General features: G+C 46.0%; 2 protein-coding genes across 4 annotated transcripts in view; one reads left to right on the top strand and one right to left on the bottom strand.

Moving 5' to 3' along the window:
• The first annotated feature begins 2469 nt into the window (after positions 1 to 2469).
• LOC138202308 (retinoic acid-induced protein 1) lies at positions 2470 to 12501 on the top strand. Of its 3 annotated transcripts, none has more exons than XM_069156218.1 (6): positions 2470 to 2565; positions 3634 to 6317; positions 7749 to 7842; positions 8497 to 8546; positions 8678 to 8747; positions 9939 to 12501. In XM_069156218.1, exons 2-5 carry the CDS (start codon positions 3639 to 3641, stop codon positions 8723 to 8725), a joined length of 2871 nt encoding a protein of 956 aa, XP_069012319.1. In that variant the 5' UTR covers positions 2470 to 2565; positions 3634 to 3638; the 3' UTR covers positions 8726 to 8747; positions 9939 to 12501. The 3 variants fall into 3 exon arrangements, with proteins under 3 accessions (XP_069012319.1, XP_069012321.1, XP_069012320.1); XM_069156220.1 differs by lacking the exon at positions 2470 to 2565 and adding an exon at positions 2843 to 3185; XM_069156219.1 differs by lacking the exon at positions 2470 to 2565 and adding an exon at positions 3175 to 3260.
• A 5821-nt stretch (positions 12502 to 18322) lies between these two features.
• bsk146 (brain specific kinase 146) overlaps positions 18323 to 25982 on the bottom strand; it is a 15055-nt gene continuing 7395 nt past the window's right edge. Inside the window, exons 2-5 of the mRNA XM_069156216.1 lie at positions 23757 to 24028; positions 23449 to 23651; positions 22551 to 22742; positions 18323 to 22463 (exon numbers count right to left, since the gene is read on the bottom strand). Coding sequence (XP_069012317.1) covers positions 21672 to 22463; positions 22551 to 22742; positions 23449 to 23651; positions 23757 to 23895 — 1326 coding nt within the window. The 5' untranslated portion in view covers positions 23896 to 24028 and the 3' untranslated portion in view covers positions 18323 to 21671. The remainder of the gene's footprint in view (positions 22464 to 22550; positions 22743 to 23448; positions 23652 to 23756; positions 24029 to 25982) is intronic.

Below are 25982 nucleotides of genomic sequence, written 5' to 3'. Positions count from 1 at the left end.
GGTGGCAGCGTCACGATATCTGGGAGCGTCTGAGCAGCAGTGACGGAGAGACCGGTCAGAGCCTTGAAGGGAAAACAAAAACAAAAAAAGCTGTTTCAAAGTGCAGAAACCGGACAGTCGGGCAACCGATCAGCTTCCAGCACCGCAAACAGCCAAAAACAACACGAGTCCAGCGAGACTTCAAACCTCAAAGGATCTCTGAGCAGAGACCTGAAGAGGCCATTTAATAGACACTTCCATCCAATCTGAAGGAGCTGGACAGGATCTGCCCGGAAGAATCGGATTAACTGTCATAATCCAGATGTGGACAGTTGTGACTGAGGCCGAAGGGGCTGCTGACTGAGAGCCAAGCAACGACATCAGTGATGACATCGTCCTGAGTGGCCGAGTTGCACCGAGGCCGCGTCGGCAGGTTATTTCCAGCCTGATCGCTCCAGTTCTCCGCTGACCTTTTCCACAGTTTATATGTGGACCTGATAGCAGGAAATACTCATGATAGTATATTGACTAATACTGGCTGCGTTAGAGTAAGGTATGCCTGTCCCAGTGTCCCAATATTGCTGGTTGACTTTCGTGCAGAGCTGTCCAATTCGGGGCCCGCGGGCCACGTTTGGTCCCGCCCCTTCTTTGTTTTGGCCGACACGCTTCTTCTCCCAAAAACAATCAGGTGGATGCTTTTATGTTATTTCACAATCATTTCTACAAGGTCATTAAGTTACTGTCAAGCAGATTAAAGAGGAGTGTTTTAATTAATCAAAGGTTTTATTTTAGATTTAGAAAGTCCATTTTCTATAAAATATACATTTTAATTAAATATATTTTGTACAACATAAACATTTGGTTTTGGCCCACATCCCTCCTTCCAGGTGAATGTCTGGTCATTTATAGGGAAGAGTTTGGGCACCTCTGGAACAAAGCCTGTATTCATATTAATCAAGTATTTAATTAAATGGACATTGATGCGGCCCCACTGACCTCCTGAATATGAAACCTGCTGCCACCAAGTTTCTGTTAAAGATTCAGTGTGTTTAGAGGGATCTATTGGCAGAGATGGAATTTAATGTTCATAATTGTGTTTTCGTTCGTGTATAATCGTGAAGGTATCGAGTATATTTCGACACAGGGTCCCTCCACAACATGGGGCCAGATTAGCTAATAATACACACCAAAAAGAGAGACCCACACCTTGTGATTTGTGAGAAGTTGGTTTTGTCCTCTGTGTCTCTTGTGACATTTGAAATGTCCCGTCTGTGTTCCCTCAAAGGTTGATCACACTTCATTCTTGACCTTAAAAACAGTAGTTTCTCAAGACAGTTGTAAAACAAAGTCCACTTACTTGCTTTTTCCAGAGCTTTCAGCCGTGCTACGTGGCCTTCGGGGCAGTTTTTGGGTTGGCCCGTCAACAGAGCCGAGGCGCATGACAACAAAAGTAAAGCTGCTGATGAAGACCACGTGATAGGGTTGAAAGCTCTCAGTGTTTGGAATTACTTTGTCTGTTTACGTTGCTGTGTAATGCTGGGAAGTTACAGAGTTTGAAAGTAGCCATTTTAAGGTCAAGTTTCCACCAAAAGCTCCCGTTGTGTTGCATTGTGGGAAGTGTAGGAGCCACACACAAAATCTGGATTAAAAATCTGCATTTTGTCACCCAGTGCTGTTTTAACTTCTTTTTTTTTTTCTTTTTTTTTTTTTTACATACCACCTTCTCATGTGCCCCAACTTCATGGAAGTGGAATACTAATTGGTGGATTGTTCCTTTAATGTTACCTAATGAATTGATTTCTTATTTGATTATGATTTTATTAATCACCTATTGGCGTAGACAAGAAAGGAGAGGAATAAAGGAAAGCACAAGGTCACTGTCAACGACACCAACGGCTCTTTGAGTGCCAATAATTTGGACAGGAACAGGTTTCACCCGTCTACTCCCATCATGCCTTTCTGTTCCTCAGATGAGTGACAACTGCTCCGCGCACTGTACTTGTCAAGTCACCTGAAATTAGACAGCAACACAGCTGAGGGCGATGTGGAAGAATAATGCCACTGCATGAAAAAGGGGAAAAAACCACTCAGATTGATCATCCACCCAGAGTGGCTTCCTGCTTTAAGTTTGACGTTTGAACTTTCTGAAGCTTTTACATCCAGCAGTGCAACATCTGGATGATGGACGCGTCGTGCTGTGCGCACCGGACACGTGGTTTTCTCCCTGATAACACATCAGTCGTTGTTTAGTCATGTCCACCCTCTGAATATTTTTGTTTGCTTTTCATTCGTATCATGTCAGACAAGAAAAAAAAAAAAACAGTAAAACGCACTGGCAGCTGTTTTATTGTGAAAGGGGCAGGCCGGAAGTAATGGATTATGTCCTAAACAACTTGACAGGGCTGTTATCAGAGTAGTGTGTTCCTGGAAAGTGTGTGGATTTAATTCAGGGCTTCCTCTCTGATAGTTTGTTTTTCGGGGGGGGGGGGGATTCATTAGAAGAGATGTGTGCTTGAAAGAGATGCAGGGTGGGACGGATTCGTAACAGGACGTTTAACAACGCTTGGGTTTGTCCCGTGTGTCCGGGTAAGTTTTGAGCGGCGGCGCAGCGCGGCGCATCTCCGCCGTCTTTGTTTCATCCAGCCGGGCCTTGTGCCCCGATGCGCACCGCTCATGAAGGAACGTGTTGCCGAACTCCATGAAAAGTAACCCGTAATTAAATAATGCACTCCTTATCGTTTCATTTCACCATCCAATAAAAAGCGAAGTGCACTTTGTATGAAGAAACGTGGTCCGCTCTTCAGTTCGGAACGTGTTGAAGAACGCGATTAGAAACCAAATGTGACGTTTTGGAGCTCGTTGTTCCCGCAGCGAAGTTCCCAACGGACGTCGTCGGTGGCCGAGGACGGCGCCGCGTCACGGAGCTGTAAAAGTTGGCTTTTTATCGGGATAAACCGACTTTGCGGGGGAGGAGAGTTCGCCGAAGTGAAGAGTGGTTGCTGTAGATTAGTAGAAGTTGCCGAGTCACGTCGCTCAGTGCGCGACGCCCTCGCGTTAACGAGAAACCTTTGAAGCCGCCGAATATTGAACGCGTTTCGTCGGAGGGGAACGAAGCCGGAGCGGAGCCGGGCCTAGCGAGCCTGCTAATTGTAGCTGCGGCTAAGCTAACTAGCCAGCCTGACCTGTCAGCGATGGAGGTAAAAAAAGTAAGCCGGTTGTCTGGAGCCACTTTATCCGCTGAACCCAACAACCTCACGGTCCAAACCCTTCATCGTATTTAGGTATATTGGAAACAAGCCAAAAAGTAAAGTGTCAGTTCACCCTGATTGTGTTCTCCAGCGTTAATGGAAATCAAGCACAAGGCTAATGACTTTAGCTGCATGCTTGTGGTTTAAATGTCAGCTTGACATCGTTAAAATGAATTAAACTTTCCAAGGAGAGGGTTGAGTAACGTGTGAAGACCCGGTGACATAGTTTTGTGGTTAAAAGTAAAACTGACTCCGATCTCCTCAATAAGAGCAAATGTGCTTCACTGACAAGTGGTGGGAAAAGCCAGAAAGATCATTTTAAAGCTGTTGTTTTTTTTTTTTCTTCCTCTGCCCTTAAATGTATTCCTTAAATCGGTTTCTTTTCTCTGCTCTCCATCCAACACAGTTGTTATGGAGCAGCCACCCGGGAGCAGAGATGATCTCCAGCCTCAGGACCTGTCCGTCTCCGGCGTCGCCTCCGTGGCCGACCGGACCAGGAACGGGGACGACCGCGTCCTCGGCTCCGCGGCTCTCGACGCCTTACGGGCGGTCAAGAGCCCCGGCTGGTACCCGAACTCCGGGACCGGCAACCCCGGATTACAAATCTCAGAGACGGGCTCCTCGGACGCCGCGCTTCAATCGGGGGATCAGATTCAACCGGACAACGCCTTCTCCCACACCACCGTCACCCTGTCCTACGTGAGCAGGTCTCGCGTCTTCTCGACGTCCACCCACGACTCCCTCTCTCAACGCTCGCCTCTCTACAGTTTGCCGCCAATCAGCAAGTTCTCCCTCCACCCGCCTCGCGACGCAGACAAAGGGCTCGGGGAGACCGGCTACGCACTGAACCAGCGTTACTTGGAGCCGGCCGAGGGGCCCGTGGACCTCGCCTCCCGGACAGAACTTTTTCAATCGCTGTCTCGGGCTCAAGAGGGACCGGAGAACGACGCGGGGGGACGTCCGACGCGGCGGCCTCGCGAGTTTAACGGAGTCGTTTCCAGCGACGGGGACGTAGAGAAGCTCCTTCGAGGTGAAGACGAGCGCAGCCTTCCTCCGGAGAACGCCAGAGGACCGGAGAACGGTGAAGGTGACGGCCGGCCAAGTCCGGCGGCGTGTGCCGAATCCTCCCCGGAGACCCTCCCCCCGGTCACGGGGGAGGACGAGGAGACGGGGGGCTGCGAGGTGGTCTTCCTCGCGTCGAAGGAGCCGTCGGCGGCCGTCTCCGACTTCGCGGGTGCTCGAGACCTGTGTTCACTGAGCAGGGAGTACGTCAGTCCGCTGGAGGACCCCGTCTCCCCCTCCGCTACCTCACTGGACGACGTGGAGGACGTGTTCGTCCTGCCTCAGGCCTCCTGCTCGCCCAGCGGCGACAACTCTTATCTAGACGCGGCCGAGGACGTCTCGAGCGGAGAAGGAGGCTCGCCGCCGAGCCGCGGCGTCGCCGCGAGGCCGGAGTCAAAGGACGACGGCAAGAGGCCGGCCGGCCGACGGAAGGCCGCGTTGGAGCCTTTGATCGATTTGACGGGTGATGTTTGTGCGTCGGACGTCCCGGAAAACAAACCCAAAACCGCCGTTCCTCACATGAACGGGAACGCAAAGGCGACGGACAGAACTTTAAAAGAGAAGAAGCTGCCGATGCGCCCCGGCAGAGGGACGCGCCTGGAGGCCATCGTCATGAACATCAATTCAGGCAGGTACAAAGTGTCCGGATGCATTCGCTCCGGTAAGAAAGCCAACGCTCCCCGATCAAAGGCCCGCGACTCTACGTCGGCCGGGCCGAAGAGGAACAACACGGCGTCGGCGGGTAAAAGGAGCAGCGGAGTGAAAGCTTCTCTCTCCGTGAACATAAAACAAAAAGCAGCAGCTCCGGTAAAAAGGGGGAAATCTCGTCATCTTGATGCTGACGGTTGTAAAGAGTCTACCTCCGATTCTCTAATCAGTGAGTCCAAGAAGTCACAAAGCAGCTCGCCTCCAAACAGTCCTCCGTTTCCTCTGCACACGAGGTCAAAGACGGACTCGGAGGATGTCGGCCGGCCTGTCAATCCACCGCGGGACGGCCCCGCCAAGTCCCAGAGGAAAACCTCATCGCGGCCCGCCGCGCACGACGACTCCACGAAGGAGCCGGAGCTGCTCTCTCAGCCCGACCCGTCGGGGGGGGGTCACGTGGCCAGATTGTCGCCGCCGCCGCCGCCTTCGACGTCTCCAAAGAAAAGCAAAGCCAAAAGCAAAGCTCCCGCCGGCAGAACGTCTCCCGCTGCCAAGACGAAGGTGGCTCGCACTCCCAAACGAAGGCGGAAGAAACGCAAGCCGAGCCCGCCCTCCTCCATGTTCGGCCCCAAGGAGCCCGAGATCAAGTTGAGGTACGTCAACTACAAGGAGGAGCGACGGGACGCGAGGTCGGACGGCTTCTCTCCGTACGTCCGCGTGGAGCGCCGGTCGCCGTCGCCGTCGCTGTGCACTGTGATCAACTACCCCGAGGAGGCGCTGACTCAGCACAAGAAGGGCCAGCAGCAGCAGCAGCAGCAGCAGCAGGCTCACGCCGGCGGCTTCGACTCCGCGGTGGTTCCCAGCACTTCCTGTCTGCGTCTGGGCCGGGCGTCCACGCACAGCCGGCACCAGCGCTCTCTGGTCTGCTGCCTGTGCGGGCAGGCGACCAACGCCATGGACCTGGGGGACCTCCACGGGCCCTACTACCCCGACGGCTACCGGCCCGGCGCCGAGACGCCGGCCGGCACGTCGGGCCTCAAAGAGGAGGACGAGGACTACAGCGACTCGGACTCGTCGTGCAGCGTGAGGGGCCGAGGGAGGAAGGGCGCCGCCCCGCCGGCGCCGGGGGCGCGGCCGAAGCAGGGGGGCCTCCCGGAGAGCCGCCGGCGGCCCGCCGGAGGCGCCGGGAGCCCCGCGGCGAAGCGGGCGCGTCCCGCCGACGGCCCGGCGGCCGTGGAGGACTGGTACAGCCCCCCGGTGCTGCCCCACGAGCCCCGCGAGTACTGGCTCCACGAGGACTGCGGCGTCTGGTCGGCAGGCGTGTTCCTGGTGAAGGGCCGAGTGTACGGGCTGGAGGAGGCCGTGAAGGTGGCGCACCAGACGGTAAAACTCTCCATCGGACCCGTTTTCGGACTCGTTTCCGCGTCGCCGCGGTTACTAATACGTTACCGACGGCTCATCGAATCTAAGCGCGTATCATTTGTTACGTCAGAAGAAGACAAACGGCACCGAGACGCCGTGACTCGTGTCGCTGGGTCAGAAGAAGACTCGAACTCAAACGGTCGTCTCTCTGCTTTTAGTTTTAGTTTCAGCCAACTTCAGGTCTTCTTGAGGAAAATGACCTCCGTCGAAAAACAACCAGCGACGACACAAACATCAAAACCCATTCACATTTAGAGGAAAACATCCAAATTTAATTCAGAATTAAAACATCTTAATCAATGAGGGTTTTGTTTTTTTTGTAATGTCACTTGTTGCATAAAAAGAAAAGACCGAAAATTTGCAAAAATCCTGATTACAAGGAAATGTTGAGGTTTGGCTGAAGTGGAAAAGTTTGTTTATTTTTGAAAATGTAATGAGACGAAGAGCAAAGGAATCCGACTTATTGAACAAAGATGACGTGACTTTAACCTCTAAGTGTGTCGACATCTTAACTCGATGTCCATGAACTATCTCACTCATCCATCGATGACGTCATCGTACAACCACCTGTTGTCACGTGATCTAAAGTAGCATGTTTAGCTGGTGTGTATTGAGTATTGCTGAGTATTTTCCACGAGAAGACCATTTGAAAGCGGTCCAGGTCGTGTTGTTGTTTTGAGAGCGTAACGGATGCTCGCTATTACCGCACCCAAATTACAGACGTGAGTACAGAGGATTGTTTTGGGGATTTTAAAGTTATTGGAGCAGCTTTTAGCACCATGTAACATGTTGCACTGAAACTCCACTTCAGTATCATCACATTTAACCACCACTGCTGAGGTAGAAGAATGAAACCGAAGGAAACCCAACGACACGAAGCTTACAATCCTAGAAGAGCAGGAAATCTTCCCCTCTGAGAACTGACCCGGTCGGTCAGCAGCTTCAAACCGTGAATGCAGATAAACTTCTGTCTGTCAGCTAATCAGAAACTCCAGTAATTGTATTTCCAGACAAAGTATCTTTTCTTTGATCGTAGAGGATTAATGTGAGTAATCGTGCTCTCGGTCTGCTGCCAGATACGTGACCGAAGCTCAACTCTAAACCGTCTTGAAGTCTGTCGGTCTCTTTTTCTCCACCGAGATCCGATGTTGCGTTTCCTAAAAGCTCCTGAAGCTCCTGACGGCAGCTACATACAGCCTTTGGGTTTTTTTAATTCATTTTGAAAGGTCGTGGAGGAGCTTCTCTGGTGCGCCGCTTTGGTTACCGAAATGTATATTTCGACCTCCTGTAATTTATCGCTACCGAAGGCAGTACGTGAATTAAAAACAAAGATGTTAAAATGCCCTGATTGCGCAGCTCTTCCTGATGTCCTGTCCCGACCTGTGTTTTCAGAGGTGTTCGGCGTGCCACCATCCGGGCCCGACGCTGGGCTGCTTCTTCAAAGGCTGCCCCAACAAGTACCACTACAGGTGTGCTCTGGAGTCAGGTACGCCACCTCCTCATCCACCTGGCCTGTGTGCTTTCTGCTGAGTGTGCGTGGCCTTTTGGTGAACTGTTTTTGATTTATTTTTTGATCTATCAGGACATTCGGCTCTGCAGGTTTCGCTTGGATTTGTTCAGCTTTTGAGAGAAATGTTTTATGACCACCTGTTTGTGTCGCGTCTCCGCAGACCTGCTACCTGCTCTGATATCAAGAGAACCACTTCCTGGTTGTGTGATGTCTTGGAATAACTGTTGAACAGACACTGTGTGTATGTGTGTGTGTGTGTCTGTCTTAGTGTGTGCAGGGGCGGTCTGTGTGTGTGCGCGTGTGTGTGTTTGTGTCTCTGTGTGTGTGTGTGTGTGTGTGTGTGTGTGTGTGTGTGTGTGTGTCTGTCTGTCTGTCTGTCTTAGTGTGTGCAGGGGCGGTCTGTGTGTGTGTGCGTGTGTGTGTGTGTGTGTATGTGTGTGTGTGTGTGTGTCTCAGTGTGTGTGTGTGCCTCTGTGTTTGTGTGTGTCTGTCTCTGTGTGTGTGTGTGTGTGTGTGTGTGTGTGTGTGTGTGTGTGTGTGTGTGTGTGTGTGTGTGTGTGTGTGTGTGTGAAGGCAGTCGAACCTTTCTAGACGAGTCGGTGTCTTTTAACTCCGTTCTCGTTCACACAGACTGCGTCCTCATTGAAGAAAACTTCTCCATGAAGTGTAAGAAGCACAAGGTGAGAAGCAGCAGTTGCACTTTAAAAATGAAACGTAAAAGTCCTTTATAAGATCTGCCGTTTATTAAAAAAAAAAAAAAAAAAAAAAGACCCGGACTTTGTGAAGCTTTTGATTTCTGGTTATTTCTCAGAACAAGACTTTCAAAGCTCCTCCAGGGACCCGATGGGACGACAGGTGACAGTTAACAGAAACCTCATGAGGTCAGTTCACCAGTTTAAACGCACTCGGAGACACTCGGCATGTAAACAGCCGTCGGGATCTATAACGGTCTCTGTGGCTCAGAGGAATTAATAACATCTCTGCACTTTGACAACAAGTGTTATCACAAAGTATCTTTGGGTTTTTGACCAGTGATCCAACAACAGGTGGGAACTTAAAGGCACAACTTTCTTCTTCTGGTTGTTTTTTTTTATTTTTTATCACCATTAATGAATAAATAATCCACATTCTGCTTTTGAAGCTTTTGACTCTCAGCAGTCAGAGAAGTCATCATTATACTGTTCATGTGTTTTTATCATCACAAGAAATAACTGTATGAGCTCTATTTACTAAACAGGAACATCTGTCAACACAAAAGCTCTCCATGCTGTTTATGTAACATGAATTCAACTGTATGCACAAAAACAAAGTGTGGCCTCTTAAAACTTGGAAGTGTGTTTAAAACTAATTTAAGAGTCAGCGTTCCTCATGAGCGCAAAACGCACGTCACCTCCGGTTTTTTCCGATTTTGCAAACATGGAAATTTTGTTTTGCTGACGAGAAGACGGGACGCAGAGCCGTGCTGATGGTAAACCAGGAGTTCTTTTTGTTGATGGAGCGGGTTTGTTTTGGAAGGACTACTTTTAAAAGTGTTACTTTGCTGTAATACTTCCAGCAGAGCTTCTGTCAAGGACATTTTTCGTGGAAAAATCGTGGGAATTTTGCAAAATCGCGAGCTCAGGCAAATATTGTGGAGGTGGACTTTTTGTTGAGTTTTTTTTTTGTCCCAGAGACAGCAGAGGAAGAACACGTGTCATTGTGCAATAAAGAAGCCCACCATTAGAGTTGCTGTTTGGATATGTTGTTAGTGATAAAACAACCAAGTGATAAAGAGACTCAGGAGGTGAATTAACAAATGAAATAACTTGTTTGCGTCCCTTGTGAGCGAACGGGACACGTTGCTACCGAGTAGTTTATAATCCAAAACTCTGAAATGAAATGAGACTTTTCTCCTGGTTTCTGACAGGAGTTTGTTGCTCGGCTATTTATTTATTTTTTCTTTCTTTCTTTCTTTCTTTCTTTCTTTCTTTCTTTCTTTCTTTCTTTCTTTCTTTCTTTCTTTATTTCAACTTAAAAAAAAAAAAGTAGAATTATGTTCAGTTGAATTCATCGCTTCCAAATATGTTTTCCAGAAAATTCACCTGCAGCTCCCTGCGGGGGTCCTCCCTCCTCCCCCCTTTGCTGGTAGCCATGGTGACAGTGGACCGGGGTTATTTTGACTGACAGCTCGCACCCGCAAACCTTAACTTCACCTTCTGCTCTTCAACTGCACTGTTAACCCCCGACACTGACTGGAGGAGGCTGGTTGCCCCCTCCCCCTCCCCCCCCCCCTCCCTCTCCACCTTCCGGTGTGACGGTACATCAGCCAACACCACCTGTGGACGGAGGAGAGTAACGTGCTGAATTTGTCGTTTGTCTAATTGTTTATACAGAATTTTTTTTTTTTTTCCTGGATTAAATATTAATAACAATCAAAGATATTTAATTTTTTAAAGAATTATTTGATTATATTTGGTTTATTTATTTCTGCAATTTTTCTTATTGGACTCGTTAGCAGTTGTCAGAGAGGTCTAATTGTGTGTAGGGTGTTTTTTATTCTGTTTTTTTTGGGTTGTTGTTGTTTTTTTAAGTTATTGTAAAAGCAGCTTGATGTTGAAATATGAAGCCAGTGGAGGAGATGCTGGTTTTCTTACAAGTTGGGAGGGAACAAAATGCCAGGAGGGTGACGGTGCGTCCTTCAGAGGAAGGTCGCCGATGATAGCTGTCGACACAACAGGAGCTCCTTCTCCCACCATCACACGCAGCAGCACATTGATGTTGCCAGTGCAGAAGTCCGACGTGCCCCCCACCCCCTCCTACACCCCCTCCCCCCCACCCGGGTCCATGTTATGGAGGGAGCTGAACACGGTGTGTGTTTGAATGTATTTCCACAGGAAGCACTTTGGTCCTCTGCTCCGGCTGCAGTATTACCGTCTTCAGCTCCAACCCTCCTTCATGAGGCTCGCAGGTCACAATTGGAACTTTTTAAAGGAATCGCATCACAATGAGACGATGCGTTGTTGTTTTTGTTTTTTTTGTTTTTTTTACTCTGGCTGAAAGCACTTTGGCCTTGCACTTCAGGCTGGGAGCAGTTCAACGTGCCCGTGTTGTGTTGCGTTCCACTCAAATCAGCTGGTAACAGAATCTCAGCAGGATTTGCTGTGAGCCCTGTTTTTGGGGGGGGAGAGGAACAAAAAACGTTAAAAAAAAAAGCAAGCTTTGTTTTTGCCCCGCAAAAGTAAAAGGGATTCCTTGAAATGTAAATCCTCGCTGTTTACTCAGATGTCTCCTCTGTTTGAGGTGCAAATCACTGCAGCACAATATTCACTTCTGACCTCGCCAGCGTCAAGACAGAAGCAGGACGTACGTCTGCGGATGTAACTCGGAGAATCTTTGGTTTACGTCCATCTCTAGTCGATTAGGAACGGCCGCGCTCGCGTGGATTCCTGATGGTCGCGTCTCGACTTGGTCCTAAAACCTTTCTGAAGAAGCCTTACACAGTTCAGTTCCTGTTCTCAGCAGCTTGAGGTGCAACGACAAATCAGTGGATGTTCTGTAACATCTGGTTCCTCTGAACATCCTGATGACTGAAGGCAGCTTGCATGAAGTTTTACTGCTGCAGACTTTGTTGTTATCAAATATCAGAACTTCCCGATGAACCCTTCGACCACGCAGGTACAAACTCCCTCTGGGACTCCATCAGACTGTCTAATGAATTCACTTCCTGGTGTATTTAGTACCTGTTCAATCAAATGTGGCGGTCTGGGGGGGTTGTTGTTGTTTTGTTTTGTTCGGGCCTTCCAGCCTGCCTCTTTGTTTTAGAGAAAAAAAACAATCTATGTGATCATTGTCGGTGGTTCATGTCTCGGTGTGCTTCTACATAGCGCCACTAGGGGCAGCGGTGGGCTGCCTGAGACCATTGCAGTGTGTGAGGTCCATGAAAGCAACAAATATCAACACAGAGGCAGCTGAAGGCCTCCGTCTGCTTAACGTCTCAGCAGCAGCAGGACACACACACACACACACACACACACACACACACACACACACACCTCACCCTGAACACACCCCGTCTGTTCTGTCTGTGCCATCTTTGTTTTGTGTGTTTTATATTTTGTTGCAGTGAAACAATGCACTATCTCTTTGTTAAATGATCAGGTGTGTCAGCGAACCTGGACTTTTCACCACATTAATTTTATTCAAAAAAAAAAAAACAAATCACTTAAAAGCCGTTGTACCAAATACAGAATGTTTTGTTCCTAAAAAAAACCCCTGCAAAACCTTTTGGTTTTTTTAAAGATGTTTTGTCCGTGTGTTAATCTCAGGGCTTGAATCTCAGATATTCTAATGATTTCTGTGATTTTGTTTCTCGTGTTAACCTCACATTGACTGGAGCAGTGATACATGTAGCAGGATGCGGTCATCTCTTCAGATGCAAAGCCTTGTCCTGTCCTGGTTACACACTAACCCGTCACATTCCAGCGTGTCCGTCAGTGCTCTGGTGTTTTTAGGTTCCACGTGGGACTCCGACTGTCCACTCATTGTCACACTATTGTCAGCATCTTATTTTATGGCAACTTTTTTGTACCGTCTCGTCCCCCTCTCGGAGCGTCAGAGGTCGTGTAATTGTCGAAATTAAATATTTTGTTCAGCGTTGTCGTTTTCTGTGTGAGATTTGTGTTCTTTTGTAACTCGTGGGAAAATATTTCAATCCAAAATATTCAATATTGAATAATAAATTATGACTTATAATAAGCTGGAAATATTAAGAGTAGCCTAACATGACAAATATATCAAGTGATAACTGTAGCTTATTGTAAAATTGATGCGGAAGTGACCATGTAATACCACTGATGGCCGCTAGGGGTCGGCTCCAAATAGCCTCAGCTCCATAGACTCCCACTTAACTTCTTTTATGAAATACTAAGTCAATAAATATTTTCTGCAAGTTATCATGGTGTTGTTAGCTAAAGTCACTCTTTCTTATTAGTTTTCTGGCGGTCAATCTAAAAATAATCTCATCATAATTAGAAAATAGGCCTAGAAAAAATGTTTTTTGGAGGCCTGTCAGTTTGATTGACATTCCTGCTCCAAACTTCTCCGAAGCAGCGAGATGGCGACGGACAGAATCTGAACTTCCGGCCTCGTAGCGGCCGTTCACAAACCTGAGACTTACACAGGAAAAACAGGTGTTTCTCAAAACATGACTAATAAACAGTTTTGGGAGAAACTACTTGCATGTTATGGGGTTAGATTACAAAATAAATGTAATCAGTCACTGAGAAAAAATATGTACTAAATTGCAGACACTATTATTCCACATGCTTGTAAGTACAAAGGAGTTACAGCTGCGTGTTATTTTCAGTAACGGACTCGTTTAGAAAGTGACGTTCATTCGGCGGCTTTGTGTCTTTGGTCCGTGCAGCCGTCCGTACGTTCCTCCTCTCATGTGCCAATCAGATCAGCAGGCTTTGTTCTGAGAACCCACTGAGGCGGTCGGTCACGTCGTCAGATAAAATGAAGAGATATTTATAAAGAGTCCTTGTCAACAAACTGTAAACAGTCTCCAGCCCCGCTGATCGTTCTGTCATCACTCAGCCTGCAGTCAGTCAGCTGTGATCTGTGAAAGTTATATTGAAGAATTTTTAATGAAGTTTGACACCAATCAGTGTTGACTTGTTTTGAGGTTTACACGGCCGAGGTTAAATATATATATTTTTGGACTTTTCACCTTTGTTAATAACAATAATGTAATCAATTTTGTTTGCATAGCACTTTTTTAAACTCCAGTTACAAAGTGCTTCGCATAAAATAACCCATTAAAACGAAAGAACAAGTGAATTCTAACAAAGCCTTTAACAACACAACACCCGTCTCCGTGGTACAACTCAGACTTACGCTCTGCTAGGCAGCGACTAGAAAGCTGGAAAGGAAATGGAGTTCCACTAATTTAGAAGAATTTTACCTGCCTGGAAGGATAATCTAATATTATACAAGAAAGCTCTTCGTAAGGCCAGGACTATATATTATTCATCATTAATAGAGGACAACAAGAACAACCCCAGGTTTCTTTTCAGCACTGTAGCAGGCTGACAAAGAGTCACAGTTCTGTCGAGCCCTCTATTCATTCAGCTCTCAGCAGTAATGACCTCATTAACTTCTTTACTAATAAAATTCTTACTATCAGGGAGAGAATCGGGCCGACCCTTCCTGCCACCGTCACTGATGTGATGTTAAGCACAGCAGCCCTGGAAGCAACTGTAGGACCAGATGTATACTTGGAAAGTTTCTCTCCTGTTGAGCTCTCTGAGTTAACTAGAGTTATTTCTTCATCTGGATCCTCTAGCTGTCTGTTAGATCTCATCCCAACTAAACTTTTTAAGGAAGTGTTCCCTTTAATTGGTACTTCCATATTAGATCAGATCAACCTATCTATTGTAACCGGCTATGTGCCGCAGGCTTTTAAAGTGGCTGTAATTAAACCTTTACTTAAAAAGCCGACTCTTAATCCAGCTGTTTTAGGAAACTACAGACCAATTTACAACCTGATGTTTATTTCTAAAATCCTTGAAAAAGTTGTTGCAAATCAACTTTTTGATCATTTACAAAGGAATGATCTGTTTGAAGATTTTCAGTCTTTAATTTAATAATGCAATCGCTTTTCATGTGTAAGATTTCAGTGAAAGTTTCTCTCTGAGGTTTTTTTTTTTTTTTTTTTTTTTTTTTTTTGCAGTCTTCAAACCTAAAAACCAACAACTCCATTTAAACACAACGCGTTCGTTTTGAGTTTTTCTTCCCGCCAACCGATCCGTCGTCAGCTGCAAGTTAATCGTTCATTTTTGTCGAGTCATAGCACAGAAACAGCTCTGCTGAAAGTTACTAACGATCTTTTATTAGCCTCAGATAATGGACTCGTCTCTGTACTTGTTTTTCTGGACCTCAGTGCTGCTTTTGATACGATTGATTATACGATCTTATTACAGAGATTAGAAGACGTTACGAGGATTAAAGGAACTACATTGGACTGGTTCAAATCCTAATTATCAGATAGATTCCAGTTTGTCCATGTCAACAATGAGTCTTCCAGACAAACAAGAGTTAGTTATGGAGTTCCACAAGGCTCAGTGTTAGGCCCAATACTTTTTACTTTGTACATGCTTCCATTAGGAGATGTCATCAGGAAGCACTGCATCAACTTCCATTGTTATGCAGATGACACTCAGCTATATCTTTCTATAAAACCAGATGAAACTAATCAGCTAGTAAAACTTGAAGCCTGTCTAAAAGACATAAAGGCCTGGATGACCAAAAACTTCCTGCTTCTAAATTCAGACAAAATGGAAGTCATTGTACTTGGTCCTAAACACCTCAGAAACTCTTTCTGTAATCACTTAGTTACTCTGGATGATGTTGTCTTGGCCCCCAGCAAAACTGTGAGGAACCTTGGAGTCATCTTTGATGAGGATTTGTCCTTTAGACACCACATAAAGCAAATCTCCAGAACTGCCTTCTTTTATCTACGTAATATTAATAAAATCAGGAAAATCCTTCCTCAGCGTGACGCAGAAAAACTCATTCATGCGTTTGTTGCTTCTAGGCTAGATTATTGTGATTCCTTGCTGTTAGGATGTCCAAACTACTCATTAAAAACCCTGCAGCTGATCCAAAATGCTGCAGCAAGAGTACTGACGGGATTTAGCAAGAGAGATCATATTTCTCCAGTTTTAGCTTCTCTCCACTGGCTTCCTGTGAAATCAAGAATATAATTTAAAATTCTCTTGATGACTTACAAAGCTCTACATGACCAGGCTCCATCATATCTTAGAGATCTTATAGAACCATATAATCCTAGCAGAGCACTTCACTCTCAGTACGCTGGTCTACTTGTGGTTCCTAGAGTTTCCAGAAGTAGAATGGGAGGCAGAGCTTCAGTTTTCAGGCTCCTCTCCTGTGGAACCAGGATCTCTATGCTGTCCTTTTCTCTCTCTGCTCTCCTCTCACCCCAACCGGTCGAGGCAGATGGCCGCCCACCTCTGATCCTGGTTCTGTCGGAGGTTTCTTCCTGTTAAGAGGGAGTTTTTCTTCCCTCTGTTGGAGGTTTTTCTCCCTTAAAGAGGAGTTGTTGTTTTTTCCCTCCTAGCTTATGTGGGAATTGTTGAATTGTTGGGTTTCTCTGTATAATATTGTAAAGTCTTGCTGTAAGGACTTTAATGTGTTAAGTGCCATGAAATAACCTGTTGTGATTTGGTGCTATATAAATAAAATTGAGTTGAATTGAATTGAATTGAAATTGAATTGAACACCCAACAACACAATGGTATAAAACAAATTTTAAAAAAAAAGGGTATAAAAGAAATGAGTTGATCACTAAAATCAATTAAAATCACCAAAGGCACTCTGATAAAAGTTTGTTTTAAGAAGAGATTTAAAAGATGTCACTGACTCTGCAGACCTCAGGCAGCTCATCCAACGCTATCCTCAACTACTGCTCAGTTTAAAACATTTTACAGAAAAGTCATTCAAATAGTTACATTACTCATGACATTCTAACACAGTAAATAATAATCTGTAACTTATTACATTTTAAAAGTAACCTCCCAACACTGCTGACAAGATATTAAATGTTAGATGTTAAAGACCTGCGTTTTTATTATGAACATGTTCAAATGAGCCGCTCGGAGATGAAGTGAGAGCAGGCGGCAGCAGAAGAGACGAGTACGGCGCCGTCTGGACAGGAAGTCACACACACACACACACACACACACACACACACACACACACACACACACACACACACACACACACACACACGTCCTGTGAAATCCGACTTGTGACAAGGTGACCAATTAAAACGCGGTACAGTCAATCTGTTCACGGTTTAACAGCCGTGTTACATGAACTCTCCAGCATCATATCAAACTGTAAATACGGTGAAACAGCTGAGCAGACCGGCTCCTCTCAGACATCTTGTGTAAAATTCAAAACATGAATGAATAGAAGAAAGTGTCTGTGATTCACAGCTGTACAGATGTTCCTTTAGAATCCTTACAACCCACTTACCGGATGTGTTTGTTCCTAAATACTACGAGGATTGAATCAGCAGTTCATAAATTATGATGTTATATCACATGAATGTGTCCAGCCTCTCAGCCTCAGATCAGGTGGGAGCCGTGCGTTTCCCATCATGCCCCGGGGCAGTCAATGCTGAGCAGAAGTTAGTCGGTTTGTTGACAAACAACTCTGATGTGGTGTTGTTGTTGTTGTTGTTGTTGTTCTCTGGATCAACAGTCAGCTTGAAGAAGTTGCAAAGATTTAAAATGTTTGGAGGTGTGTGATTGGCTGAGGAGCAGAACAGTGAAGCTTCCTAACAACATCAATGAAATATGACAATACTGACAGAAATACGCAAAATCTTTAAATAAGTGAAAGCTAATGAAACCAAGTATGAAGGAAGGACATAATATTTCATAATATTCACTCAAGTGTTCATAACTATTAAATTGGTTGCTCCATTTATGAATATGATTATAGAAAAAAATTCCCCTCGGGGATTAATAAAGTAAATACCTACCTACCTACCTAGACTGAAATATTTTGTATTCCTTTTTTGATTTAAAATGATCGACACAATTTTGTGAGCTGTGATGAGAACACACATCTGCAAGTTCACTGTGAGCTTCACCGAAGGGATCTCCAACCTTTTCCCCCTCTGAGAGCATCTTTGACCAAATGAAGAGCAACTCGTGTTCAGTAACATGTATTCACATAGCTGAGCTCCACCGAGACCTGAGGGGTGTTACTCCGGAGCCGGGTCAACATATCCAGGCATCCTTTATCTGAGCTGACTCAGCAAAGCGGAAACTCTCCGGCAGAGATCATGGCGGTGGTCATCAGCTTCCCCTGTTAACTCAGAGCTTTCTCAGAGGAGGTGTTCACGGCATCTGACCCATCACAGACACGGACAAGTGTCCCGACAGCAGAGCCACATGTTTAAAAACCGAGGAGCAAACTATGATTAAAAAAAAACAACCATAATGAAGTTTAACACATAATCCACACTGGAAGCAGCGCAGCTGCTGCAGCTGCTGGATGACGCAAAGGATGTGCAAAAAAAATAAAAATCACCGCCTCTTACCATGAACGCACTAATTTGCATATTTCATTCAAATTCATTTCCTATTTCTAGATGTATTCTCATGACGCGTATGAACGTTTTAGTCTCATCGTTTCACCTGTCTAATGCAGCGAGGAGCAAATGAGAAATAAATATAAAATCAGAACTGAAAGCGAGAGGTGGGTTTACTGTCAGAGCTTACAAACAGTGATTTAGTGCATCAATCAGTCCCAGATATCAGTAAAAAGACATGAAATCAATTTACGCCTCATATATAAATCACAGTCACAGAGGTCTGTCGGTCTGATGAACGACATGCGGAGGATTTGTGGAAGAGGGGAAAAAAAGAAGAAGACAAAAATCCCAATTTTACTCCAACAACAATTCTCATTTTATTGACTAAATCTCAGTTTACAGGAAGACAGTTGTATTGCAAAGACAAAACCGGATTTGAGTTCTAGTGCGTTGGTCATCTACTCACTAAAACTCCACTAAAATCATGATGCTTGGAAACAAGTCACCGGACAGAAAGACACCGCAACTCCATTACGACACGTCACGTGGAGGGATGAGATGAGGAGGCAGCCGTGACCGACTCAGACACGTCGGGGGGGACAACACGGAAGTCGCAGACTTGAAACGATGGTTTGGTGTGACTCATCCGTCCTCTAACTGCTCCACTGGTTCATCTGAACACACTGCTCGTCCAAAACATCTGTCTCCACGTCATGAAATCGGGATGAAATCGTACTTATTCGTTCAGAATGACATACAATGGGGCTTTTCTTCATTATTACTTATAGGAGCCAGGATTTATAGTTCGTGAGGTTAGAGCTTCTCCTTATTTAAGCAAAGTTACTGCTGCGCCTACGTTAATACAAACTCAACACTTCCGGTAATCATTTCAAATGAAAAGCCCTCCGGTGTTTATGAAGACAGAAACCCTTCATGTCTTAATAAAGTCATTCATATGAAACATTTGCTGGAAGGTGTTGTGACTGAAATCGAACAATCAAAACTTTAGAAGACTAATTCAGAACAACCTTGAAAATGCCATAATTATATTTGACTTTATTAAATTAAAATGAATCAAATATCTTGACTACATTATTGACTAAAATGTCTTTGTCTCCAGTTGTCCGACTTGTCCAAAAGTTAAATGAGCTGCCAGCTGGGTGTGGTACAGGAGACTGTTCTTCTCTTTGCTTATATGTCAGAGATTATTGATCTGTGCTGAATGACACCAAACCATCTGGAAAGTAACGCGCTGAAGTATTTTGGATTCCAAAGCATAGAAAGCTGGCGTTGAATCTTCTATAAAGCTTTCAGCTTCCGACTTTACTTTAGTTTTTCAAATAAAAATCCACCTTTCAGCCGTCTTAACGACGTCCCTTACGTTGCTTGTCGTCACGCGTAAACATGGACGTTTTCTGGACTGCGGTTGTGGGAGGTGGGAGCACCGCGGGAGAAGGAAGGACTCGATGCGGTCATGGTGAGCGTGACGCGGCGGGGGACCGACGCAGTCAGCGCCGCGGGGCCGGTGCTGCTCGCAGCCGGCCGACGGGGGAGCGACGGCGCGGCCGCAGCGTCCGTATCAGGACCGGCCTTTGTTCTGAGTCAGAAGGCTGCCGATGAGCTCAGAGGTTGTCACAAGATGTCGTCATTAGCATACTCTCTCTCTCTCTCTGTCTCTCTGTCTCCCTGTGTCTCTCTCTGTCTTCGGAGAACATGATCCAACATGTGTTATGTAAGAACTGAGTGCAGCTGATGTTTAAGAGAGGCAGACTCTCCCAAGGTGAAGACACGTGTTGTTTGCAGACATCCACAGAGTACTACAGCTTGTGACGGGAGAAACACGGAGCAGGTTTTTGCACAACGCGGAGCTTCAGCACATACAAGGTCATGCAGGTTCGTCTGGAAAGCAACACTCAAAACGCCCATTCCCAAGCATGATCCAATGCTTTGATTTTTTTTTTTTTTTTGTAATTAGTTCGGTGATATTCACGAGGACTCCAAAAGGAATGGATTACTTCTTTTTTTTTTTTTTGCCGTTAATTGTAAAAAAACGTTTTTAAATAAAATCCCGGCCACAGTACTTCATTAAAGGGCCGTGTGGAAGCAGAAACCTTCTCTGAGGACATTAAACTCTCAACCCGTGGTTTTAATTCAAGCCTGTATCCTCATGCTTAGCTTCTTTTGATCTGTTTTGAATGAGTGAGATGAGTACATGACATTAATAGCAATACAAATACATCACACTGAATAGAAACTAATTATTGTTCAGATTTTTTTTTTTTTTTTTTTTTTTTTTTTTTTAGCCCTAGGATGTCTCGAGATCATAACTCCAATATTCACTCTGGGACACAATGCAAGAAATTGTGCTACTGCAAAAAATTCACATCACGACATTTTTACATTTCTTTATATCATTTTTTTTCTCTTTTTTTTGTGTAAAGCTGGTTCTAATTTTTTTTGTGAAGGTAAGTTTGAGCTACTCATGCAAGTTTATAAAAGGTGACTCGTGATTTTATTTTTATTTTTTTTTTTCTTCAGATTGAATTGAAACTGATCATTTCTATTTTCAGACAATACTTTTTAGCCAAAAGTTTAGAACGAAAAACATTTTTCCATAAATGTTCCGGAAAAAAAACAAAAAAAACAACAACAACAACAAGCGATGCGGACAGAATATTTTTGGAAAAAGCCTCAAAGAAAAGTTCTACAAACAGAATTTCAAGAGTGAGTAGAAAAAAGTCTTTCAACGGTGAAGTAGATATGTTTGTCACGAAGAACAGAGACATCATAAAGCCTTCTCTCGCCGTCGTCTGACGCTCGCGGTCGGCCAACGGAGGGAGAATATTCCATCTGAAGTCTATCCAACTCACACAATGTACTCGCACCAATATGTACAGCAGCCAACCGGATGTGTTGCTGAAGCGGGTTTTGGCGCAGCGCTGCCTGAACGCCTCGTTACAATGTCAAATTGAATGGAAAACAAAGAAAGCAACTTTACAAAAGAAACAATAGAAAAAATAGATTTAGATTCAAATAAATAATACAACTCTCAAAGCAAAATAAATCCACTTCTTCTGGTTTCATACGTACAGAACGGACAACGATTACACACAAACACACTCGCACTTTCACATTTTTGTTACACGTGAACCGTTTGACGCCACCGCTCGCTCGCTCGCTCGCTCGCTTTTTTTTAATTTTTTTTTTATCTCGCGAGGTTTTTTTTTCCTCGAGTTCAGTCTTCTTCAAAAATACAAATCCTTTGTCCCTCGGCTTCATTAAAAACGACACGTCTCGAAGAGATCACACAGCCTTTCGCCACTTTCCCCGTCTCTACTTGTTTTTTTGCTCTTAGTATTGCTTTAAGAAATATATTTTGGTCTTCTTCCGGATGGTTTTCGTGACAGAATCCCTCATGGAAGCAATTTTTTTTTTCATTTCTCCTCGGCGTATCCCGACGACGCGCTCGATTCAAAGAGTAAACGGGGTTCTGAGTCTTTTCAGAGGACGTGTGACCAAAAATCTTCCCCCGGTGAGGAACGGATGCGTTCTTCTTTTCTTCTGTGTGCTCTTCCTTTCCCGGGATGTTTCAAACAGGATTCGTGTTAGTATTTGTTCTTTTTGTTTCTTTTTCCATGCATGCACATCTATGTGGTTGGACGAGAGGTATAAAAGTGTGTACCGTTGAGTCCGAGGCTCAGACGCAGATCTCGATGGGCGTGGCCACCAGCATGCGGCCGCCCGGGGAACTGTTCTCTCGCGGCATTCGATCGTAACTGTTGGTGGACGACACGGAGCTGTTGGTGGAGACGGAGACGAAGTGGTGGCCGCCGCCGGGCTCCATCATCCCTCCTTTGGCCCCGCCCCCGCCGCTGCCCCTCTCCACCGCCATGGGAGACATGGGAGAGAGGGGCGACAGCGGGGAGCGAGGGGACAGAGTCTGCATCTTCATCCTCTCCACCAGGAGCTCCTCGTCCTCCTCCCCGGACGACGACGAGATGGTGCCGTCCACCTCCCCTCGTACGCCGCCGCCTCCTCCTCCTCCTCCTCCTCCTCCGCCGTTACCGCCGTTGCCGCCGCCGTTGCCGCCGCCGACCCTCTCCCCACCGGCTCCGCCTCCCGTGTTGCCGTTGTTGTTGTCGTTCTCCGCGTCCAGCATCCAGGAGTGGCTGAAGTAGCCGAACACCTCCTTGACGGAGCAGCGGCGGTCCTGCTCGACCGAGAGCAGCCGGCGGAACATGCGGAGGGCCTGCTCGGTGAACCGCCTCCACTGCGACGGCACCGTGTTCGTCCTCCTCCTCTGCCAGCGGATGAACTCCTGGTAGAAGGAGTCGGAGGGCAGCGCCTTCTCCCACGGGAAGTTGCCAGTCAGCATGCAGAAGAGCAGCACCCCGAAGGCCCAGACGTCGGTGCTGTAGTCCACGCAGAAGCCCTCGTGGCGGGACACGTCGCAGAGCTCCGGCGCCGTGTAGGGGATGGTGCCGCTCACCTGGAGGGGGGGAAACCACACCGGTGTCACAACCGCGGAGGAAACAACAGGTTACAGGGAACTACAGAAAGCAGAAGCGCTACTCACTCTCTTCACGGGTGAACCGGCGCGACGCGTCATGCCAAAGTCCGACAGCTTGACCTTGCGGCACTCTCGGTCAAAAATGAGAATGTTTTCGGGCTTGATGTCTCTGTGGACCAGCTTCTTACAGTGCAGGTAGTCCAGAGCGATGGCTACCTGGTGCACGCAGCGCTTCGCCACCGACTCGGGGAGACCGACCTTCAGGACCGGACGGGGGGGAGAACAGGCGCAGGACAGTGAGGCAGCGAGTTTGGTCAAAATGAAGCACGCTGTAAGCTTTGATTCAGACGGAGGACTGAAGTCATTCAACACCATCGGTGGCTCATTCATTCACTGTGAGGCTACCAGCTGGCGACGTGACGGACGATCTCTCATTCTACCTCCAGATTACAAAAAACGCAGGATTATGATGACATCTGTGTCTTTGTTTTCTTTAATATTGTGTATTTGCGTTCTCCTTGCTTGTCTTGTGCCTTTTACTGTGCATGCGATGTATTTTCTTACAATATATAATGTCAGTGTTTAAAAAAAAAAAAAAAAAAACCTGCCTCAATTCATTAAAGATCTAATATTTGATTATTTATCCAACACTAGTGGAAGTTGATGTTTTTTTTCTGTTACTGTCACTCGGGGCGCCAAAGAAGGGACTTTTTCAAATTCTCCATTAGTGTCATTAAATTATGGGACATATTGTTATCAGAGGTGACATGATACATGTGGTTCCGATTCAGGATTCAGAGTGTACCTAGATATGACGCACATCATTCATCAAGTGTCAAAGTGTCAATCGAGTCACGAGATTTCTTATTTGGGAGTGAAAACGATTCCACTAATTTATTTATTTTTATTGGCAACAGTCCCCGATTCTGAAGCTACAACCAGAAGGAAGGCAGTAAATCAGCACCTGTGGAGGAATGATGTCGAAGAGGTCTCCCGCCAGAGCGTACTCCTGCGCGAACACGTAGTACTCGTCTGTCTCGAAGGCGATGCCGAACATGTTGATGATGAAGGGGCAGGGCGACAGATACAGGGAGATGCTGTACTCCCGCAGGAAAGACTTCAGCTTGGTCGTCTTCTTCTTCAGAAACTTCAGAGCCATTTTTGTACCTTTTGGGGTGGAAACAGAAGACGTATATTGTTTCTGGCGATTTTGGGGTCCTTTCTCGTTCCAGCAGCCGGACGCTACTTTGTGTGATGTGACTTGTCCCTCACCTCTGATCTTGTGGATGACCAGGTCCACCTTGCCGTAGGTGCCCTTGCCCAGCTCCCTGATCACCTCGTAGTACTTGTTGACCTCCAGCCTCTCCAGGTTCTGGCCGGCGATCAGCTGCAGCTCGTCCAGGATGTCCATGGTGGCTCGAGAGACCGGCGGAGAGGAGCTCAGGTTGAGTAATGCTTCAGGGAATTTACCGGCGGCGGGGAAAAGACCGAGTAACGGGACACTCAGGCAGGACGGGAGCAGCGGCAGCTAACGGCTGGTGTCACTGTACAGAAACAAGAGAGGACACACAGTTTTAAACTCACGTACGATAGTCATTTTTATGTTCATCCTTAGTTCATCGAGAGGGGCTGCTTCTTTGAATAAATAAATGCTTTCCCACGGTTATTGTTTTCTTACAAGTTTGCATATGTCCTGGTACGATGCTGCAACGTTCTCTAACATGACTCGTGTGTTCTCAAAAAGTCTCAATCTTAATCAGCTTTTAGCATTTCTGATTTTCTATCAGTGTGGAGGTGGGAAAAAAAAAAAGTCACTGAGGATATCAAAGGGATATTATTCCATGACAGTGGTGCAGTTTCTCAGCAGAAAAAGCTTTTTGAATGTATTATTATTATTACATCCGCCAGGGAGGATGTGTTTTCGGTAAAGTTTGTTTCGTCGGCAGGATTTTGGAGAAACTACCGGCACAAACTATATGAAAGTGGTGGAAGTGTGCGTGGCATCCCACTGAATACAGGAGATCTGAGTCGTGAACAGTTTTCACTTTCATTTCGTCACTGCGCGATCAGGCCGTAACCAAATCCAGTAGATGGCAGTAAAGTTCGATAACGACAAAATTCTCCAAGAAGGACACCACAACATTCACAGGTACCAATGATCCTCTGGAAGACGCCAACTTTTCACAGCGTGCCGTCATTATTTCTAACATCAGAGTTGGTCCAACGGCTGAATGACAGGGACACGGTGACGGCTGCTGAAGAGACGGACGGCCGGTGAAAGAATTATGGATTTATTTTTTTTTTGGACGGTCCGCCGGCCCACGGAAAAGAGACGGACATGAGTCCGTTCCGGTGTCCCGACGGCCAGTCGGCCACAGAGCAGGGACGGTCGTGTCGTACCTTCGTCACGGTGGTGAACATTTCCAGACGTACATACTCGATAAAGTTGCATGTTTGCAGGTCACAGACGAGTCGATTATTGCATTATTCTCGAGGTCTCGTTTATCTCCACCGTCATCATCATCATCATCATCATCATCATCATCATCATCGTGGTTGTTGTTTTAGTTTGACTGTAGATCAGATTGTTTCATTAAAGATTACAGATTGATTTGTTATTACGATAAATATGTCGATTTGTGTTTACACAGCGTTTGTAACTGTTGCATTACTGTCCACAAAAGTTACAAACTGAATATGATCAAATGTAAAGTAGTAATAAATAAATTGCAATTGAACACAAAAAAATGTATAATATGTAAAACAGATCTCTCGTGTTCTTGTTTCTCAAGTGATTTCCCAACATTTCATGGGTATAAAAACAGGATTAATAAATACTAATTATAGATTTGTGTTGTTGTGCTGTTTGTCTTTGTTCTTTACTACATGTGGAGAGCATGAAGCTCCATTAATGTCCTCTGTTTCATTTTATAGTGAAACAAGTCGTCTGTGAAGGTGTGGAAGAAACATTAAAGACAAATTAACATACGCGCGTCCTCTTATGGGGTGTTAGAGAAGAGTGTGTGTGTGTGTGTGTGTGTGTGTGTGTGTGTGTGTGTGTGTGTGTGTGTGTGTGTGTGTGAGACACACCGTCTTTCTGTTGGTTTTTTGGTTTTCAAGGTCAGCGATGGATAAGTGCGCCGTCGATGTCGAAGCTCACATTCGGCTGCTCTGATCTGCAGTGTGATAGTTACTGAAAATGCGAATTATCTGCAGTGAAGGCTTAAGTAATTCTAAATGCTACTTGCCAGGGGGAGGGGGGGCAGAGCTGAGTCACACACACACACACACACACACACACACACACACACACACACACACACACACACACACACACACACACACACACACACACACCAGCAGCCAATAACAGTCCTTTCTAGCAAATCCTGTCCCTGCTGCAGTGTGATTATTCTTAGTGATTGCTTTCGGGTTTTTTTTTTTTCTTCCTGAGCACCCGGCCCAGCCAAGTCTTGACACCCCCCCCCCCCCACCCCC

This window comes from Embiotoca jacksoni, unplaced genomic scaffold, assembly GCF_022577435.1.
Source record: "Embiotoca jacksoni isolate LCO1_2020_lvr unplaced genomic scaffold, fEmbJac1.0.p SCAF_20, whole genome shotgun sequence".
Taxonomy (NCBI): Eukaryota; Metazoa; Chordata; class Actinopteri; family Embiotocidae; genus Embiotoca; species Embiotoca jacksoni.
This window is presented reverse-complemented; position numbering and strand designations above follow the sequence as displayed.

Coding starts and splice junctions, on each gene's coding strand:
- LOC138202308 (XM_069156218.1), top strand. CDS start 3,639: ATGGAGCAGCCACCCGGGAGCAGAGATGATCTCCAGCCTCAGGACCTG. Junction 6,318..7,748: donor TGAAGGTGGCGCACCAGACG/GTAAAACTCTCC, acceptor CTGTGTTTTCAG/AGGTGTTCGGCGTGCCACCA. Junction 7,843..8,496: donor CAGGTGTGCTCTGGAGTCAG/GTACGCCACCTC, acceptor TCGTTCACACAG/ACTGCGTCCTCATTGAAGAA.